Source organism: Tinamus guttatus, unplaced genomic scaffold (assembly GCF_059628265.1).
Source record: "Tinamus guttatus ecotype Peru unplaced genomic scaffold, ASM5962826v1 Tinamus_guttatus_pri_ptg000394l, whole genome shotgun sequence".
Classification (NCBI taxonomy): domain Eukaryota; kingdom Metazoa; phylum Chordata; class Aves; order Tinamiformes; family Tinamidae; genus Tinamus; species Tinamus guttatus.
The window spans coordinates 1,286,593-1,307,311 of NW_028288928.1; the positions used below are offsets into that span (position 1 = coordinate 1,286,593).

General features: G+C 44.0%; 1 protein-coding gene across 1 annotated transcript; it reads right to left on the reverse strand.

The window, feature by feature from the left end:
• Positions 1 to 1,362: 1,362 nt before the first annotated feature.
• RGCC (regulator of cell cycle) lies at positions 1,363 to 11,267 on the reverse strand. The gene is made up of 5 exons (XM_088530932.1): positions 11,216 to 11,267; positions 10,961 to 11,137; positions 3,459 to 3,566; positions 2,973 to 3,035; positions 1,363 to 1,728 (listed from the first exon to the last, which is right to left on the reverse strand). Exons 1-5 carry the CDS (start codon positions 11,250 to 11,252, stop codon positions 1,721 to 1,723), a joined length of 393 nt encoding a protein of 130 aa, XP_088387058.1. The 5' UTR covers positions 11,253 to 11,267; the 3' UTR covers positions 1,363 to 1,720.
• Positions 11,268 to 20,719: the final 9,452 nt, after the last annotated feature.

Consider the following 20,719-nt stretch of genomic DNA (forward strand, 5'->3'; position numbering starts at 1 on the left):
TAGTGGTATTAAAAAAAAAAAAAAATCACTAGCATTCCCTGGTTTGCCTCCTCTCAGTACCTGCTAAAATCCATCTCATTGACTTCACATAAAAAGATGATCCCCTTACATATGAGACCAGATTATCCTTTCAGTTATACCAAGGCAACCAAAAGGATAATTTGTTCTTGGGGTTATAGCACAGCACACTGAATGGCTCTGACTTTGCCAAAGTAAGATACCTTGCTGCTTGAAGACATTTTTCTACTGTGCAGGAACCTCCATGTTTTATGTATCTGTCATTTCAGGTTTTCTAGTCTGCTAGGGAAAAAGTAAGTTTAGTTCATTTCTATTCCAAGGGGCAGTTTATCACCTAAAGCTGCTATATGTAGAAAACTTATTGGAATTACTTCCTGAAAAAGCAGTCACCACTATTAAAAAAAAAAAAAAAAAAAAAAAAAAAAAACACTTTTCAGCTCAGGTGCAAACAAACAAAATCCAAAAAGTAGTGTCAGAAGCATTCACATCTATCCAGTTTATCAGGGTTTAGCTTTCTTATCAGTGCAGAAAATTGAGACCTTAGCTTGCGTTTAACAAGACCCAAATCTGTTTTGGGTCCTGTTAAGAAGACACAGAAGTAGGCTCATATTAACCTCATGGAGTTCCTGTTAGCAAAACTACAGCAGACAAACCTAAATCCACTCCCTCAAGCACCAGGTAGGTAGTTGTGCCCCAAAAGGACTAGGGATCCCCTGGGCAGTTTGGATTGCAGCACTGACTGTAATGTTTGCAGCAGCTGGAGGAGCCTACATCACATCTCCAAGGCTTAATGGGATTTGTACAGGGAAGATGATTCCATTCCCTGTGCAAATGTAGGTTCTGCCCCTCTGAACAAGACACTGATGGCCAGACACTGCTTTTCAGCAAAACATGGGCAGTTTTGGACTCCAGATTCTGGTATGGAAAAGATCCAGACAAATTTCTTGCTACTCCATACCTTTAGCCTGAGGGCTTAGATGCCTAAATACTAACTGGCAGATCAGTGTAGACTCTCATGGGAATACTCAGTTACCAATACTGATGCTTACAAAGATGCCTTTTAGAGCAATTTGTTTATAGGGTTTGTTCAAAACTGCACTAAGTCAGTGTTACTGTAATGCAAACAAAATTACCATTTTATTCCATAATATTCACGATTGCAGTCATTTTACACAGTAAAAAAATTCTCATTTAAGCAAGTTGAAGAGGAAAAAATGCAAGTCAGGATAGTGTTTTTCCCTTCAGGAAATATTACTGTATTAAATACTTTAAAACCTGATCTTTTTATTGCAAACTTGACTTATAATCACTTTTCACAGTCTGTTCATATGAAGTTCAGACATCTGGGTTCCAGTTCAGGCTTTATTTGTATACAAAAATATATATTATAATGGAAAAGGCATTAAGTTCTCCACTATATAAATTTACAAATATATTTTCATAAAAGCAACTTTAAATTAAGATTTAAGCTATATTTTAAAGCAAAATATAGCAGAAACATTTAAGTTATCTGATTTCACTTGCTGCAGAGTAGCAAAACCCATGCTGTTAAATACTTATAGGAAGATGACAGATTATGTTCAGAAAGTAAATAGCTTGGGTGGCAAAGTTATCCATCAATGTCAGCAATTCTCAGTGATTGATGCCACTTATCTTTCAGAGGACATATTCATAGGCAGGCACAATGCCAAAACATCCTGTTTCACATGCCTGTAAATACAAAAGAAAGTCAGCTCTGCCAATAGGGTTGCATGTTAACACACCAGACATAGGGCTAGACTATATGTTTTTAAACATGAGACCAAAGAGATTATACTGCATAAAGATTTAAGGTAATTTCTGTTTTAAAGTACATCAGGCAAAAGGCATCTGTAAAGTTTTTGCATAGCCTCAAGTGTATAAGCAGAACAGTATATAAACAGTATGAGTCAGGTAAGTTGAACTTTCTCCCAGAACTCCAAAGCACAGAGCAAGTGAACTGTTGAAATAACCATCATGTTCTCTCAATGCCTGGCCTCACCTTTCATGTGCTTTGCAGGGGGACAAGGCAACCCATAAAGTCACCTGCAACGTAGCTTTACAAGACATGGCAAGATATCTGAGACTTTGGGGAGGTTTTGTCCTTCTACACGGCCATGCTTCAGATTCGAAGCTTTTTGGATGAGCAGATCAGTCAAATTAAGTTTCAGCAACAGAATTAGCACAAGCATGCATCCATAACAAGCAGAAATTATTTAAAATAATGGAACTGAAATTAGGATATGCATATGAAGACAGGGAAGCAGGAAGATCACAAGCACAACTGCCTTGAATTAAATTCAACACAGATGGCCAAGACTTCAAGAATTACAGGAAAAGGAGAATACCTAATAACACAGACACTCGGAATTCATGTTTGTCATGTAGCCATTTAGGTCTAATCTGTAATTTATTTTGAATGGAATCAGACTGCAGAGCCACATAAAAAGAACAGCACCATGTCCCAAATGCAACATAGAAAGAAGCAGAAAAAATAAGGATACACAGCAGGGAGAGGCATTTAAATTCATAATGAAAAACTCAACAGGGTAATTGAAAATCATAACTCCTAGATAGTGACATAAAAGAGGTGGTCTAAATACATTTCTGGTAGAAACAAAAAATCCTGCTTAATCCAATCGAGGATAGATAGATATCTTCTCCTTTATGAAATTAAGCAAAAGGAAAGGCAAATTATAGTATCAATAAAGCTTCAGAATGATATCCTTCACTGTAGTTACCGCTCCAGTTGTTCAGCTTTGTAAGTAAGAAGCATGAACCCACTTTGAGCAGTCCAGAAAATGATGCATCCAATTAGATCCAATTGCATCCAATTAGATGTAGTCACATGATATAAAAAAGTTAGTCTGTTTGATACATCAACTTTCATTGTTTGAAGACACTAAAGAAAATGCACTCTAAGAAAACCTACTTACTTGCTAGTGTCCTGTCAAGATCAGCAATAAAATCTTCCAGTTCTTTTGTATCTCCAAGCTTTGCTGCAAATTAAAAAGGACATCGCGGTTGAAATACGACGTTTCTAACCAAGAGAACTCTGGACCTGCACAGTTCCCAGTATTTCAGTGGTATATATGCTCTGGATTTTCAGAAGAGTTTTCCTGACCTCTTCCTCATAACAGAGCTGCTAAAGTTTCCAAATACATTCTTAGAAGATGGGAAAGACCAAACATCCATCCACATTTTCACTCCTAACAAAGCAACACATCCTATTTAATCTGCAATAACCAATTGTCCAGTTTTTAAGCAGTAGCAGCACTTACACCTGCAGCATGCTTAACAGTGATTTTTAATTTTGTTGCCATCAAAAAAGTGAGTCAAGTCATGTGTGTGAATACTTGCTCACCCAAATACTATACACCTAAGCGTTAGAAAGAAATGCAAACAAGTAGAATTAAGCTTACCTTTACAGGGAGTTACTGAAGGAGATGGCAAAGTTGGAGTAGATGCGGTTGGAGAATTCAGTTTTTCATCACTTAAGCTGAAACTATTCCTGTACAGCGAATCTGCACCTACAGGAGAAGATGACATTACAAACCAGAACACCTATCAGCAATACATACTGCAAATCTTAAGAGCCTTAAGAAAAAATGGGAGGTTTCTTGCATAGGCCAAGTCTGTACAAATCAGATCATCTATTATTTGAAGGAAAAGCACCTATGTTCAAGAGCAACCTATATCCTCTTATATCTAGTCCTATATATCCTGTTAAGAAAAGCAACAGCTTTTCCCACAGTCAGCATCAAATAGAAAAAAAAAGAAAAAAAAAAAAAAGGAACAGAAGTTATCCCACATCCCTTCAATTAGACCTGGCACAGCCTGCCTGACATGCAATAGCATGGGAAACTTTAGCAACCTAAACTTTTTTTTTTTAGCTTTTCTAATAGCTTTTGGAGAACAGCTCTAGAACAAGGACAGTTCCCCAGAAACAGGAGCATCACAGACTGTTATTGAATCATTTGCCACTGAGATGGTGGTAAAGGAGCAAAAAGCAGCACCTAGTTAAAGAAATGCCTGCATGCCCAATACCACTCATTAATCGCGTATTTCTCTGATGCTGCACATAACCTGCCCAGGAAGGTGTGAATACAGGTATGATAATGCTAAATTCAGGGCCAAAAGGCCTGACCTGCTGTATCATCAATTTAACAGCTGGGACACCCAACTTATATCACCTTTCACTGATGAGTACAGAATATATTCAGCACTGTCCTCACCCCTGAAAAGTAGCTCCTAAAATCTAAGGGAGGAGAAAGCAAACAATTGCTCTGTATTGGTATTTCCTACCAGCACTGCATAATGCAATACGAACTCCAGGACATGAATGGACTGAAAGTAACAGATAACATTTCTTCCTGAAAACAGCTTATGGGCCAACTTTAAACCAAAACCACATTTTTTGAGCCAAGATGCATACCACAGTGAACAAGAAACTACCAAAAACATACTGTTTTAAAACAATACTTCTGATTCCCATTGCATAAAAATGAGGTTTTGCAAAATACAACTCAAGGGCAGGAAGCTCAGGACATTTCAATCCTTGCTCTCTACCAGCTGCAACAGCCAATATTCCCTCATTCCCCTTTAAAGGAGGATCTTGGAAGATTTCCATTGCCACACAAATCCAACAGCCCCTGCAATCAAATAACCGGAGACTGATGCCCAGGATCTCTCATCACTGCTGCCTATCCTCATCCAACACTTTCTTCCACTGCTATGGAAGTTTATCATTTATTACTTATTTTGTTGCTCCAAAGATTGTGTATACATGCAGGTAGGAGAATCAAACTATGATTTACAGCTGTTTAAAAGAAATACTGTCTCTAAAAGAAAACCTTAAAAATGAGTTAGGCTACTAAGCTGATTTATATGAGTTAGGCTATGGAAACAGCTGCAAAATTAGAGGTTTAGAACAAATATGGATGTATTTTACTTTGGCAAAGTAATGTGTAGTTAGTACTGGCCTTTGCTGTTCTAATATACAGTTAAACCACAAAAAAAAAAAAAACCACCACTGCAATACCATGTAAATATAGACTGTTTCCATGAAATAAACAATTGAAAGGTTCTGGACAGTAATTAACCCAAAGAGGAAAAACCTCAGACTTCTTTTCCTTTTAAAACAGGCAGTGGAAAAGCTTAGCCATCTGACTTTATTATGCTCTTCTTAATATCATAGTTGATCAGGATATAGTTTTAGGAACAGTTAGCCTTATTTGAGACAGTGCAATTTTCAGTGAAGAAAGGTTCAGAGGACTGTATCCCTCAAGGTTTTCAGAGACGAGCCTTAAAGTGTCATTAAAATGTCTCCACAGATTACAAATTCATCACAAACCATCCAACAAAACAGCCTGCACAACTCATTTCCACAGATCATTTGATTAAAAAAAGATATCAGGAATTTCTAATGCCATCAGTAGGCAGGAGGAGATGGTATAAAGAACTCATTCCACAAGGTATAGGCTGCAGTCCTCAAGGACAGGACCATAGTCATGCTCACACTTTGCTGCCTTGTTTATGTGTTGTCTTCCATCTGGTTATCAGCCACCTGTTCTAATACAGACAGAAAGAACACTTTTCCCTATCTAAATTCCAGAGTTTATTGCTTTAAAAGATTTCAAATCACATAATTACTAATTACAAGGAAGTCATTTAGGAAGCTTGAAATTTAGACATAACAAGAATGCTTTCCCATACTGCTCCCCCATCACATTTACTGCTTGAAAAAGCAAAGTTTCTAATTCCACTCTTCCCCTTTAATGCTCTTTTTACATAGTAAAGCATAAGGGAGACAAACAGGTATTCTGGAGGTGCAAGCACAGCAACTCTCACAGGCAAACATGTCTTTCCCTTTAACTGAAATACCTGGAAAGCAACTTATGTACCCCAAACTTCTGGGTTTTCTTCATTCTCTTGAATGTATCAGATGATTTCATAAGCTGTATTACTCCTTATATCCCGTAACACTTTCTCCATGGGAGTCTTGTTTCATCATTTCATTATACTGTGTTGCTTTTGCCAGAGACAGGTCATCCAAAATTTGAGGCAGCAATTCACTTAATTCTCTTCATCATATAAAATTAGGATTTATTGTTAATAAAAAGTGCTTCTACTCAGCTGGAGCCTCTGATAGCAACTCATAGTAGATGCTTTTAGAAGGCTTCAGGAATGGTGCAGGAACACACCAGCATTGCCAGATAATATTCAACCAGTTCCTAGCAATGCACAGATCAACATACTTCAAGGCAGCAGTACCACCCTTAGTACTCAGTAGTCCCTGATGAATTCCTTCCATGGCTATCTAGGTGCTTTGACAATGTAAATATAACATCCACAACACCTTGAGGCAAAATGATTTTGCAGTTGAACTTTACAGCATGTGTAGAAATATCTCCTTTTATTTGAAATGTGCTCGTTGATGTTCTCATGCTGGAGAGTGAGCAAACACTACTTCCCTCCTTCATTTTCCTAACACCAATTTGGATGTTTTGAAAGAATAGACTGTCCCCACTGAAGTCGTATCTTTTCTAGGCAGACAGCCCTTGACTTCTTAGTCATTTGGGAATCATTTCGCATCTTCAATCATTGAGTTTTTCTGCATCTTTTCCACACTTATGTATTGCAACACTGCAAACGTGTCCTTTTCAGGATGACTGTGGCAGTATTAACAGTGGTTGATGTGTCATCTTCAGCTAGTGGGAGCATTAGCACAGCCACACACACTTCCACGGCATGTAACCACAGATGCCTGTATTACACCAGGCACTGGGTGTTAGCAGAAAGCAATCAGCCCCTTAGTAAACCTGCACCTGCTCAGTTTTGAAATTATAACATTGGAAGTTGTAGAGGCACTGAGGTCTTTCTGATGCGTTTAAAGGCCAGGAGACATCTCTCAAAGCATTTACATGCTCCTAAAAGTTGCCGTGAAGATACACTGCAGGCTCTCAGTGCAAGCTGACATTTATTTTCCAACACTTTTGATAGAGAGAACAGAAGTTGAACCAGTTTACTACTAGCTAGAAGTGTTAAAACACTGCTGAGAGCACAAGAGATTATGGTTTAGCTTTTAGGTGTTATTATAGCTTTGGCACAAGAAAAGCTAAAGCATTTCCATTCTCAACCTTTCATTTAGTCTAACTCTCCACTTGTTATTCCAAGTCTAAACTTGAAAGACTTTTGTGCCATTGCTATACAGTATACTGGCAAAGTACATTGACTGGACATGTCATTTATGCAGACAAGCCTGCATTTTTCTTTGCAAGCTCATTCCAGAAGACAAGCAGCAAACAGTATATTTAAAAGTTCAGGTTTTTAACTGCACCTGCACTTTTGGCAACACAACTCTATTACAAATCACATTATCACATACAACAGATGCCATGGCTAACAAAAATGTGTAAGCATCTCTGCTATTTATGCTGAAGCATCTAAGACAAATCTAAAGTATGAAGCTGTTATACTTCCATTCTGTTAAATATAGAAAGCTTGAACATAATTACTGTTCATTCTGATAGTTCAGCACTCAGAAGTGACTATTGCTGGAGTAAATTAGTTTTTGCACTGTGATTTCCTGCACTGCAATCAGCTGCTTCATTTAATACAATGCTTGCAGGCCAAGTACTCGCATGATCCATCTGCACATGCTAGCATTTTTATTACTGCAAAGGCTACAGTCCACTGTTACATACAATATCTGATCACAGCCAAGGCAGACCTTGGCCAAAGATCAGTCTAAATAACTGGACAAGGTGCAGTAGACCCAGCTATTATTGCGCTCCTTTTCCAAACTAGGATCTTTGAGTGTTATTTTTTCCCCCAAGAGGCTGAAATGAGTAATAAGAATGTCTAATAGTACTTTTGGTCTTAGCTCCCTCAAGAGGAGCTTTTAAGGAGCTATATATATATATATATATATATATACACACACACACATCCCCCTACTTAAATGATCAACTGTATTGAAAGACAGCTTCTGTAAATACTTCTGTTTCTAAATTAAATTGCCTCATCCTCACTATACAAGCCCCAGAAGAGGGCTTTACTTACCAGGCAATAAAAGAACATTGTTCAGATACGGTCAGTGTTAGTGGTTTTTGGAGAAAGTTTAAGTTTAAATGCGATCCATGCACCCTAACACAAATGATTGCAACAGTTTAGGATGTTACTGCCCAATCTTACAATCTCACACTAGACTTAAAGATATCACTGCAGGAATGGCAGAACAGGTATGCCTGACCCTCCACACCAGGTTAGAGAATCAGATCATCTGGTCAACAAGAGATAGTACTAAAATAGTTCTGTAAATACATAACAAATCAGTTGGAATCACCTGTACCACTAGATAGCAGGAATCTGCAAGGATAGAAAGAGTCTTTGTGAATTAGAGTATAATTCCAACTGCAGATAATATTGTTGGCATTTCTTCTGCTGTTACAGATTTGCTTTAACAGCTAGCTCTCAGGTTAAACATCACCACAGGATCAAAGAGAAAGCAGGCTAAGTGTTTCCATGGGAATAGAGAGGCCATGAAGTGTACCTTCAAAGGACAGAGACCAGAAAGGCAGAACCAGCAAAGGAAAACTTCAGTTTGAACAGGAGGAGTCCAGACCAGTAGAAATTTCCATGTCTATTCTTAGACTAGACATAGGGAGTGTATCTAGATTACATCAGACATTTCAGCCTGTTATAAAAGGATCTCTTCATAAAAACATCTGAATCTCCAGTCCTACTATAACTCAAAATTAAGCAGCTTTCTGCACTGAACAATGTTTTGCTGAGTCTCTCCTGAGAAAGCATCAAGGTTCTAGTTAAAGTAGAAGAGGCATTTGTTCATTTAAAATAAAACTGACAGCACTAGAAACTCATTCTGACTTCAGATTTTTCGAATTTAACCATAGTTTAAGCTAGCCTAAGCAAATTCACTTCATAAGAAAATAAGGTTAGCTAATTTTCTATTTCCTTTCCCTCAGTCATATCCTCATACGCTGGGCATAGTGGATTCCTCTAGACCACTTAGTGCATCTCCTGGTCCCGTTGATGCCAGTGTCCAGAGAACAGTGGCTACTCCATCAGAACCACCCTTCACATAATGCACCATTAAATGAGGAACCTTAACACAGGCTGAAACATGAAAGCTTGGCAAGTTTCTAATGCACCATCTTTGATGACTGCTCCAAGTCTTCAAATCCTGTCTACCTCTGTTAGTGTATTCAGTCTGAAACAGTCCAGATGTGACAGGATTCTGTTTTTCAGGTCTTCTGCATGAGCATGCTGCTCCCTACTAAGCAATTTTAATATAACAATTTTAACATATTCTAGTATATTCAATTCTAATATAACAATTTTAAGTATTGTTCAAGATAAGTTTTTTGAGTCACAGCACATATGTTAAGTGACATTAGTAGGCTTTAACCACAACAAAAAGAACAAATCCTTGATGCTGTTTTGTTTTCTCACGTTTTGCCAACAGTAGAATATTTAACTGGATGGAGAACCTTCAAGCTTTTGGTGAGAGCACACTAGAGGTTACTATATTAAAATACAGAAAACTATACAGAAAAGTAAAACTAAGTCTCTGCTATTGTAGTTAATGATAGACTCAGATTTACAGGCTGCTCACATAATTTATCAGCTTGAGTCAGTAAAAGCAGGCATCATCTTACCCCCAACCACCCAAAGGTTGGTGTATAATCTAAATCAGGTGTTCATTACTAAACCTTCCTCCACAGGGAGAGGGACTTGCAAAGAGCAATTCATCCACTTTAGGAAACAGATAAAAGCCTCAGGAAACATCTAGTATGCCCGCAGACATCAGGAAGGGGGAAAAAAAGTGGTAGTTAAGTTAGATGTCAGAGTTCAGAGCAGGTAAAATTAAGTGAGATGAATCCTGGCCATCATAATGTTATAAAGTGGTTTGATACTAGGGAGCAGCAATAGGGATAGCTTAACCACTGGGAACAGTATGTTCCTTATGTTTTAGCAAAAGGTCCACAAAATTGTATAGTGAGTCACTGAGGGAAGCACAACAAAAATTAAAGGCACAATAAGTAACAAACTCAGGAAGCTTCAGTTTTGTAAAACCACCTATAAGGGAAGTTTTTAAGTTTACAGAGGCTTTTAAGTTCAAGAATTAAGATATATTTGGGCTTATTTATTTATTATAACTTCTGAAAAAGCAGCTATTGAGTCTATTGCTTCCAAAGAGGACAGCAATCCTCAGTCTGACTCCTTGCATGAGGAAAGATGGTCTCTCAGTGACTGAGAAAAATAAGAGATGAGTAAAACTTCAGGAAAAGTAGTTAAAAAAAAAAAAAGGCACACCCCCCCCCCCCCGAAAAAAAAAAAAGAAAATCAGTCCATTTTGTATTTTCTGCTCAGCGCTACCTTCACATCAGGTACCACTTTGCCTGCTGCAAGCTCCCTGTGTGCTGTCTGCACACACATAGCATATGCCATTTCTACAATGACAACCTCCGAGCAGTGACAGCTTCTCCACTGATTAAAAAGAACTGCTCATTTAGTTCCAGACAGTTTACCAAAAGTACTCGAGTTCACTCATTCAGCTGATATTTAAACTAGTAAAACAAAGTACAGCCAGGAAACCTCAGCATTTTGCCAGCCAACTAGTATTTCTACCCTCCTCACAACATGCGACAGAGCTCTGCTTTTCTGCAGTTTCCTAGCAAAACTGAAAACCCTGGAGAAAACATAAACCCCCAAGGTTTGACAGCGACCTCTTCCCCAGGGTGCAAGAGAGACTGGGCACAAGTGATACCCGAGCTCTCCACGGGGCCAAACCCAGCGGGTCAAAGCACAGCAGCCTTGATGCTTTCAACTCCTCAGAAGCAAACGAAGTGTTTTTAAGGATTTTTTTTCTCTTTGCCCGCGGCGGGTGCCCCGCACTCACTCTCCGAGTCGCTGAGGCCGCTGCCGTCGCTGACGCTGGCGCAGCTCCGCCGCTTCATGCGCTCCAGGTGCTCGCCGTAGTGGAAGCGGCGCCGGGCGGGCGGGCACGAGAAGTCCTCCAGGACGGCGTCGAACTCCCCGAGCGCCTCGGCCAGCTCCCCGCCGTCCTCCAGCAGCGCTGCGGGCACCGGGGACACCGCTCAGCACCGCCCCACGGCAGCCCCCCGGCCCCCTGCCCGCCCCGCCGCGCACCCACCTTCCCCCGCCGCCCGCTGCGCCTGAGGCGACTTCATGGCCGCGGCGCCAGGCGCAGGGCTGCCCCGCCGCCGCCAGAGCCTCCTGCCGCTAACAGCGGCCACGCCGGCCGCCGCCGCCTCTTATAGCCCGCGCGGGCTGCGGCCGAGGCGGGCGGGCGGGGAGGCGGAGGCTGGAGCCGCGGCCCGCCCTGGCCGGCCATGGCCGCGGCCTCGGTGCAGGTGCGCGCCGCCATGGCGCGGAGCCGGCGGCGCGGCCGCCTCGGCAGCGGGAGCTGGGGCAGGCAGCCGGGAGCGGGGCTTGTCCGGGCCCTGCTCCCAGGGGGATGGAGATGTGGGGAGCAGGCACCCGCCCAGGGGGCTTGCCCGGCCCCTGCTGCCCTGCAGATCCAGGGAGATCCTGTTTTGGGGCATGGGCCACTGGTCACCACTAAGGTTTAAATAATCACTGCAAAATAAGAACAGTTTCATCACTTTTTTTTTTTTCTTTTTTCCCCTTTTGGAGTATGTCACCACTGCCAAATTGAATTTCCAACCAGGTGACAGGGGTAGGCAACAGATCTGCAGTGGTGCACAGAGCAAGGACAGAGCTTACTGCCCGCTTGGCGTCAAAGATCCCGCCTCTTGCTAGAGCTTCAAGAGCGAGCGCAGTCTGGACACAGTAATTTAATACGGGCTTTGGCAAGCTAGCTGCTCTGTCTGGGGCTGGGGCGTCAAGAAAATGGTCTAACAAGTTCAGTGCTACCAAAAAAGAGAAAGGCTTCCTCCTCTTCCTCTGTTCCCCACCTGCCAGCTTGATCATCTCTGGCACTTCTTCCATTTGCTTGATAATCTAAAGTATTAAGGATTCAGGAATGGGCAGAGGGCTGGTGACTGAGAGGTTGTGGAGGGACAGAGTAAGTGTCAAACCCAGATGCAAGGACTACAGGGAATATAAATAATAATAAAGCACTAGACTGGATCATCATCCCTGTCCAGTTGGGACAGCTACTAGTCCCCCATTGCTGCGCTTGCTACCCATCCTGTTTTGCTGCTCTGTGTTGGGCTGGCATCTGCTCGCGCTGCTCTGTGGTTGCTCTCAGACTGATGGGTTAATAAGCTGCTTGGTTAATGAGCACAGCCACAGGAGCAGCTGAGCCAGTATGTTATTAAAGACGGTGAACTGAGGACAGCAGCGGATGCAGCAAAGATGCAGAGAGCTACTCAAATGCAGACTTGCAGTCTGCGCTGGGTCAGCCAGGTTGCTCTCCAGTGGAGAGGTTTGCATATTCCTAGGAGGAAGATAATTACACTTGTCCTTAAGTCAGGTTAACCTAATAGATATGCATCCCATAGCTACCCAATGTTGATCTTTTCCTGTCTCTTGCTCATATTAAGATAGCTGAGCAGCTAAAATATTACTTCTGTCACATTTAGTTAAAGCCAGCAACACAGAAAACAGAATCCAGGTGCTACTCCATGTGTATGAGTCAGGACATGTAATTACATTTGTGTGTTGAATATCTAGAATTAAAGTAGATGAGGATAAGGAGAGAAAGCAGGCCCCTTGTCTGGTGAGACGGCATCCAAGTTACGTGTTGGTGGCAGTGCAGCTCTGCAGCAGGGAAATGCCTGTGTGCTGGTTTCTTGCTTTCCCGTGTTGTGGGGGGATTGTGTGGATGAGTTCCTCGTGTGAGAAGGTCACAGCTGGAGGCCCCAGCCCAAGATGAAGCAGTTGGGAAATGGGCAGAGGACAGTCCTGCGTGTGAGGAGCCCTGCGGGTTTGCCATAGGGCGCTGAGGAGCGGCCGTGACCCCGGCCATTAGTCTCAGAAGTAATTCGAGCGCCCAGCAACGCTCTCTCCATATATGGAAACAGGCAGAGCTGGAGGGTCTCCAGTGGACAGCCTGGCTCTCCTCTCTGTTTTCTGCCCTCCTCTCCTCAGAAACATGTGCCCTGCTATTGCCCCGCGTGCACTAGGGAGGGGCAGCCATTCTCTGTCACAGGGCTGACCTGTGACGGAAGGAAAGTATTCAGAGCAGAAGCGAGATCCCCTCCATGCACCCTGGCTCTGCCAGCCCCCATGCACCCTGGCTCTGCCGGCCCGCACGCCACTGCCTTTCCTCCAGCCTCCTCGCCCAAAGGTGTGGGCTATGGAACACACCGTGTAGGGAAATGGCTGTCTGCCTTATTAGCTGTGAGAAGCTAAGGGCAGAAAAGTCCACTGAACATATTATTCCTTGTTAACTTCTTGCTCAGTACTATTTTAGTGCAAATATGAGTTCTTAAAATGTGAAATAATTTGCAAGGAATTTAGCATAAAATATTTTTTACTCAAAATCTATTGTCTAATTTAGTTATTCCTTCTGTACTGGTGGTAGATCTTGCGCCTGGCCCAGACCCCTACCCATAGTCAGGTTATAAGGATGAATATCTACCACACTTCCCTCTGAGCAAGCTGTTCTATGCTCAGCCAGCCTTTCAGTGAGGAAATTATGATTGGATGGAATTTGCTGTGTTTCTCTTTGGGCCCATGGCCTCTCATCCTGCCACTGACCTCACCAAGAAGAGTCTGAGACCATCTTCTTTCCGCCCTCCCATAAGTTACGTAGACATATTGATAAGATCCTCCCTCAGCTTTGCCTCCCTCAGAGGCTCAACAGGCCCTGGAGCCTCTCAAAGTTTCCTCCTAGGAGAGATGCTGCAGTCTGCTCATCATCTTAGTATCCCTGCTATGTACTTGCTCTAGTAGCTGCAAGTTTTGTCTTGTACTGGGGAGCCCAGACCTGTACGCATTACTCCAGCTGCAGCCTGAGCATTGCTCAGGAGAAGGGGAGGATCCTCTCCTTTCACCTTCTCACAACGCTCTTCCTAATATACCAGTGGTACTACCATTGGCCCGCTGGGCTACAAGGCTGCTTTGCTGGCCCTTGTCTCTAGCGTTGTCCGCTAGGTCTCACAGGTCCTTCTCTGCAAAGCTATGCAAATGGGAAACAAAGAGGTGGTTGCTTCCTAAGGCTCTTCTTGTCTTCATGCCTGCAAACTGGCCACCTCTAGATGTCTGTAACAGGCTCATCCACAGACTTTGGTGATGAAGGCTGTGGTAAATTACAGCATTGCCCTCTTTTTTCCCTGAAAGGAATCATTCCAATGGCTAAGACGGAATTATAAGTCCAAACATGCGAGTAGTCCAGCCACAGGTAGCAGACTTGTCAGAAAATGGGGGAGCTGGTGTCAGACAAAGAGGGTTTTGATTCTTGCACCAATTAGAATTTTTTGATGAAAAGATAACACTGAAAAGGTGATAGGTCCTTAAGTGAAGGCAGTGAAAGCTCCTGTGCAGGGACGCAGTGTCCACACGCTCTCTCAGCGATGGAGAAGAGGCTCCCACCCCATGTCTCTAGAGGAGCAGCACAGTGGGCAGACTATCAGATCTGCAGCCATGAGGTGGCCTAGTGCTGTGCCCTGCAGTTGTTGTCTGTCAGTGCCTTGAGAGAGCACTGGTCTTCCTCCTGTGGACAGGAAAAGCTCTGGAGAGCAGGAATCATATGAAGGGAGACCCTCACCTTTACAGAGCTGAGCCATGGTAGAAAAAAAGTGACCAAGGCAAAAGTGAGAGCCCCTCATGCACACTGTGGCAAAACAGCATGCTACTGCCTTTCTTCAAGCCTGCCCCTGCCAAAAGCTGTCGACAGTGAGACTCACCTTGTGGGGAAATGACCAACTACCTTGCAATTCTGCATTCCCCATCCTTGGAGCCTTCAGCACCCCACAGGACATTTTGAGGAATCTGCTGTAGGAGCCCCTGCTTTGGGCAGAAGGGTTGGTCAAGCCACACACATGATAGTCTTGCCTGCTCCTTCTCCCTTAGAGAGAACAAGCATCAGTCTGCTGCCACTGCTGAGGGTGTCCCCCAGCTAGCACCAGTAGCCAGCACTACCAGATACGTCTGCTGAATGCTCACTGGCCAATGAAATGGGCATCCCAAACGCTGCTGTTTTTCTTGCAAAGTAGAGCAGGCTTCTTCTGGCGTTCTGTTTGCAGAAGCTTTGCTTTCTGTGGGCGCTTCAGCTGGCCGCCTCTGGATTGCTCCATTCTGTCCCTGCCCTTGTTTGGAGGTGTGTTTCTATGGACTAGAGCAGGACTTGCCAATGCAAAAGCAGCCCTAGCAGTACTCTGCTGTCTCACCTTCTTCCTAGTGACTGGCATTTTCTTGGTGAGGAAAATGGGACTTGTGCCTGTGTGCTGAAGGTATTTGTGCACCTCCATTTCTACCTTGTTGGGGCCTTAGTAAGAATATATAGGAAAGTGGAGTTTGTGGGGAACTGGACCAATGCCTAGCAACCGAACACCTGGAGGAGAACCAATCAGCTGGGAGCCTGTAGCCAATGAGGGCTGCTCCTCAGCGCATGCCCACCTGCACCGGTATAAAGCCCTGCTACAGACAACAGCAGGGTGGAGTTGACTTCACTTCCCAGAGAGGTGTTGTTCTCTCCAGCTTGTGGAGAAGGCTTTGGCACTCGCCACAAGTTAAACCACCTTCATATTAAAGTCCTGCTCACTCTGATTTGTGGAGTGAGCCTCAACATTCGAGTGACCCTCGACATCTGGTGACCCCGACGTGATAGTGGGCGACGTGATCGTGCGAGAACGCAAGAGATCTTACTGGAGAAAAGCGGATTGTGACCACGACCTGGTGAGTCAGAATGGGAATTGGCGCATCTAGAGTGGAAGTTGCTGCAACAGCAATGGAACATGATACTGTTGAACGCTTCGTAAGGCTTGCTCAAAAAACTAAGATCGAGGTCTCGAAAACCGAGCTAACTGATTTATTACTATTTTGTAAGAAGAGAAAAATCATAGAAGAAGCTTCCCAAGCATATAAATTTGAATCGTGGGAGCGAGTAGGAAGAGAACTATGGGACGGTGTACAATTAGGCTCGGAGGAAGCGTGGCACCTCACAAAGACATTTCGTCTAATATGGCCTATGTTTGAGCGGTTAGTTGCTATTGCGTTTTGGGAAGCGCTCCATGGAGAAGAAAAGGAAAACGGGTTTGAAAGTTCTGAATGTACCAACAATACTGAGCCAATTCAGTGTAAGAAAATAGATAATAAGAGAAAGGTAACCTCACCTAAACAGGCATGTCCGGTAACTTTGGCGGAACGAGAAGTATGGGGGGGAGTGGATGAGTATCTCCCCCCATGGGAGGGGGAGGAGCGACCACCTCCCACAGCACCCGAATGGGAGGGGGAAAAGCGACCAACCCCCACAGCGCCCGAAATGGAAGTGGACCCAGTTAAAGTACCGATCCCAGATGGATCGGACGATGATAATGCCGTGGTTCAAAACATGCGACAAGAACTTCGGGGACAGGCAGAGAAAATGACAGAATTATTAGAACAAATGCGGCAACTAGACGGTGGGTCCAAGGCCAGAGATGTGAAGGCAGCCTATAAGGCTGCCCATAGGGCTATAGTCGAAGGGTTGGAAAATGTAGACAAACAATTAGAGCAGTGGGAGGCACGAAAAGATGCCCCTAAGATTCAAAAGAAAGCAGCTGGAGCAAGTGACCCAGCTGAAGAAGGATTGTTGCCGGAGCTCCCAGCCACTTCCACTGCAGGTGGAAGTAATGATGAGGAAATGCCACCTGTTAATCCAACATTTAATGCGGGAGCACGGTATAAAGGGCTCATAGAGAATGCTCAGTTACAAGGAGAATTTGTATTTACACCACTAGCAGCTCCTGTAGTAACGGGAGCCCAGGGCCCCAGGTGGGAACCTCTCGATTGGAAATTTGTTCAAGGCATACAAAAAACAGTAATGCAGTATGGGCACGACAATAAGTTGGTGAGAAATCAGGTCTCTGCCCTGTTTAAATATTCCCATATGGTACCTGCGGATAGCAGAGCGATAATGGAGCTCCTGCTTTCCTCTACCGCTTACATGCTTTGGTTAGCAAAATGGCAGGAAAGATTAGAGGAAAAGCAGTTGGAGAATCTAAATCGCAGTATGGACGATCCATTAAGGGTTGCCACCCTTGATCAACTGATGGGCAATGGGCGTTACCGGGCAACCGAGGCCCAGGCAGCGCTCCACCCCAGGATACTACAGCAATCGAAAAATGCAGCGCTAGCCACTTTCCTTGCACTACCACAAATAGGAACGCCACAGTTGCCATACACCAAAATAACACAAAAACCGAATGAGTCCTTTTTCAACTTTGTTGATCGACTGAAGGAAGCCTTGGATATGGCACCTAATGTGCCTGCGGAAATGAAAGCAATATTGGCAAAGGATCTTGCAGTTCAGAACGCAAACCAAACTTGCAAGCAACTGTTAGCTACTTTGCCACCAGGAGCTTCAATTGTCCAAATGATAGAGACCTGTGCCCGAGCGCCATTGATGGAGGAAGAACAAAAAGCAAAAATACATGGTGCGGCTTTGGCCGCAGCAATTAAAGGAGAAAGAATGTCTAGAAAGGAAGACAAGAGATTCCATGGGACATGTTTCCTATGTGGTCGATTAGGACACATGAGGAGGAACTGTCCTAATAGATTCAGGATGGAAGGTATGGCCCCGAGAGGATTTAATGGGACCTGTACGAGATGTCAAAGGTTCGGGCATAAGGCAGCGGAGTGCCGATCACGGTTCCGCAAGAACGGCACGCCGATACAGGGAAACGGGAGCCGCCGCGTTGTGAGGGACGCGGCGAACAAGTATCCCCAGACAATGGCTGCCTCCACGAGCTCTCTGCCGCAACCCGAGGAAGTGCAGGAGTCGACCTCTATGTGGCAAAATCCACAGTGATTAGAGATTCTGACGTGCATATTTTAGAATCAACATGCACTGGCCCTCTGGGGAGGGGCCTATCCGCTCTGATAATTGGCCGTTCATCAGCCTCAAAAATGGGTATTTTTGTGTTACCAGGGTGCATTGATGCTGATTATTCCGGCAATATTGGCATAATGGTGAAAATATTTAATCCTCCCATCACTATTCCGGCATTGAGCAGGATAGCTCAACTGATACCTTTTCGAGCTGCAATCCCCAATCCTGGAAAGGCCCGACGGGGAAATAAGGGCTTTGGATCTTCCGGACCCCCTCAGGTTGCTTTCTGCGAAAAGATAACTGCTCAGCGGCCGACAAAAATTGTGAGCATGGAAGGACCAGACGGCACTCGTCTTACCAATGTGGCCATGATGCTTGATACCGGTTCTGACATTACTATCATCCCTAAATTCGCATGGCCACCACAATGGGATCTGCAGGAGATTGATACCCCTGTGACAGGGATCGGGGGGCAATCTCCTACGCAGGTTAGTCAATATTTCGTGACGGTTATAGATGACGAAGGAAACAGGGCCAAGGTAAAACCGTATGTGATGTGTACCTCACTGTGGTTGCTGGGCAGGGATGTTTTAGCCCAGTGGGGTGTCACTTTGCAGTCACATTTTCCCTAGCGGCCATTGGGGGCAGCTTCCGCCCTACTTTAAAGCTAAAATGGATTACAAAGGACCCTGTATGGGTGGACCAATGGCCGCTACCGGAGGAAAAGCTGCATCATCTAAGGGAATTAGTTAAAGAACAGTTAGATCAGGGTCATATTAAGCCGTCAACAAGTCCCTGGAACACTCCTATTTTCACCATCAGGAAAAAATCTGGAAAGTGGAGGCTGTTACAGGATCTGAGAGCCGTTAATGCATGCATGGAAAACATGGGAGCTCTACAACCAGGGTTGCCCTCACCTGTTATGCTCCCACAGGCATGGAGTTTGCTGGTAATCGATCTAAAAGATTGCTTCTTTAATATACCGCTTGACCCAGAAGACAGTGAAAAATTTGCATTTACGGTGCCTACAATTAACAGGGAAGGCCCATCGGAGCGATACCAATGGGTAGTTCTTCCTCAAGGAATGAAAAATTCACCAACCATCTGTCAATGGTTCGTGAGTTTGGCCCTAAAACCCTGGAGGGAAAAGCACCCTGACTTGATCACATACCACTATATGGATGATATTTTAATAGCAAGCCCTGAAGTTTTGCCAGTTGAGCAGGAAGAGGAGCTAATTAACTGTCTAAAGGAATTTGGCCTGGTCATTGCCCCTGAAAAGATTCAAAGGCAAGCTCCTTGGAATTATCTGGGTATGGTCATCACAGAAGCCAGAATTAGACCCCAGAAGCTTAAATTGCAGACGAAAATTGACACCGTTAACTGTGTACAAAAATTGGTAGGAGACATCCAATGGATTAGAAATTTTTGCGGCATTACAAATGCGGAAATGGAGCCGTTGCTTCAACTGCTTAGGGGAGCTAAAGGGCCTGCAGAAAAGCGGAGCTTAACCCCAAAGGCTGTCGCAGCCTTAGAACGAATCGAGGAAAAGATAGCAGAAACAGCGGCCTACAGGTTCCAGGAAAGGTTACCAATATCCCTGGTGGTCTATAATCGGGAAAGGGAGGTGGCGATAATTATCGCCCAGATAGATGAAAAAGGAATCCTGTTTGTACTGGAATGGGTTTTTCTCCCAAGCCACTTGCGACGTACCCTCACTCAAAGGCATGAAGCAATTGGAATGGGAATTTTGAAAGCCCGGCAACGCGTACGAACAATTGCCGGCAGAGAGCCTGATAGTATTATCCTGCCTCTAAAGACTCTGGAATTAGTTGAAGAATGGTGTTTAAAAAGTGCAGAATTTGCTCTAGCTATTCAGGGCATTAAAGTGGACAATCATTATCCCAAGCATCCTCTCTTCCACACCTCTTTGGAGCTGGAAGAACGAGAAATCCAGAGTTTAAGACCATTATCGAACGCGATTACTGTATTCACAGATGCTAGCAGCAAAACCGGGAAATATGGGTACGCTTTCCGGGAGTCAGATCGTTGGAAAACTCAGATTCGACGGGAAACTGCATCCGTGCAGGTTCTAGAATTAAAAGCGGTAATTTGGGCATTTCTAACTTTTCATGATCGGCCCATGAATATAGTTATTGACTCTCTATATGTAGTAGGCATCGTTCAAAGAATTCATAGGGCAATTATAGGACACGTAAATAACCATAATCTTCAAGCTTTGTTCGTTCAGCTATGGAACATCATTCAACAAAGAAAGCATGCCTTTTGGGTATCGCATATTCGTAGTCATACTGCATTACCGGGCCCTTTAACAGAAGGTAATGCAGTCATAGACAGTGCCGTGTCAGCAGCGGGTATTTCTTGTTCGGCGGAACAACAGGCATCAACGTCTCATTCATTCTTTCATCAATCTGCTCGAGCGTTGCAACGTGAATTTAAAATTTCCCGAGCGGCAGCTCGTGCTATCATTGCTGCCTGTCCGGATTGCGCAAGACTGACCCCTTTACAGGAAATGGGGACCAACCCAAGAGGACTACAACCGAGGCAGATATGGCAAACAGATGTTACGGAATTCACTCCCTTTGGCCGACTAAAATATCTACATGTTACGGTGGATACCTGCTCAAAGGCTCTCTGGGCGACCCCAGCCACTTCTACAAACGCTAAGTCAGCCTG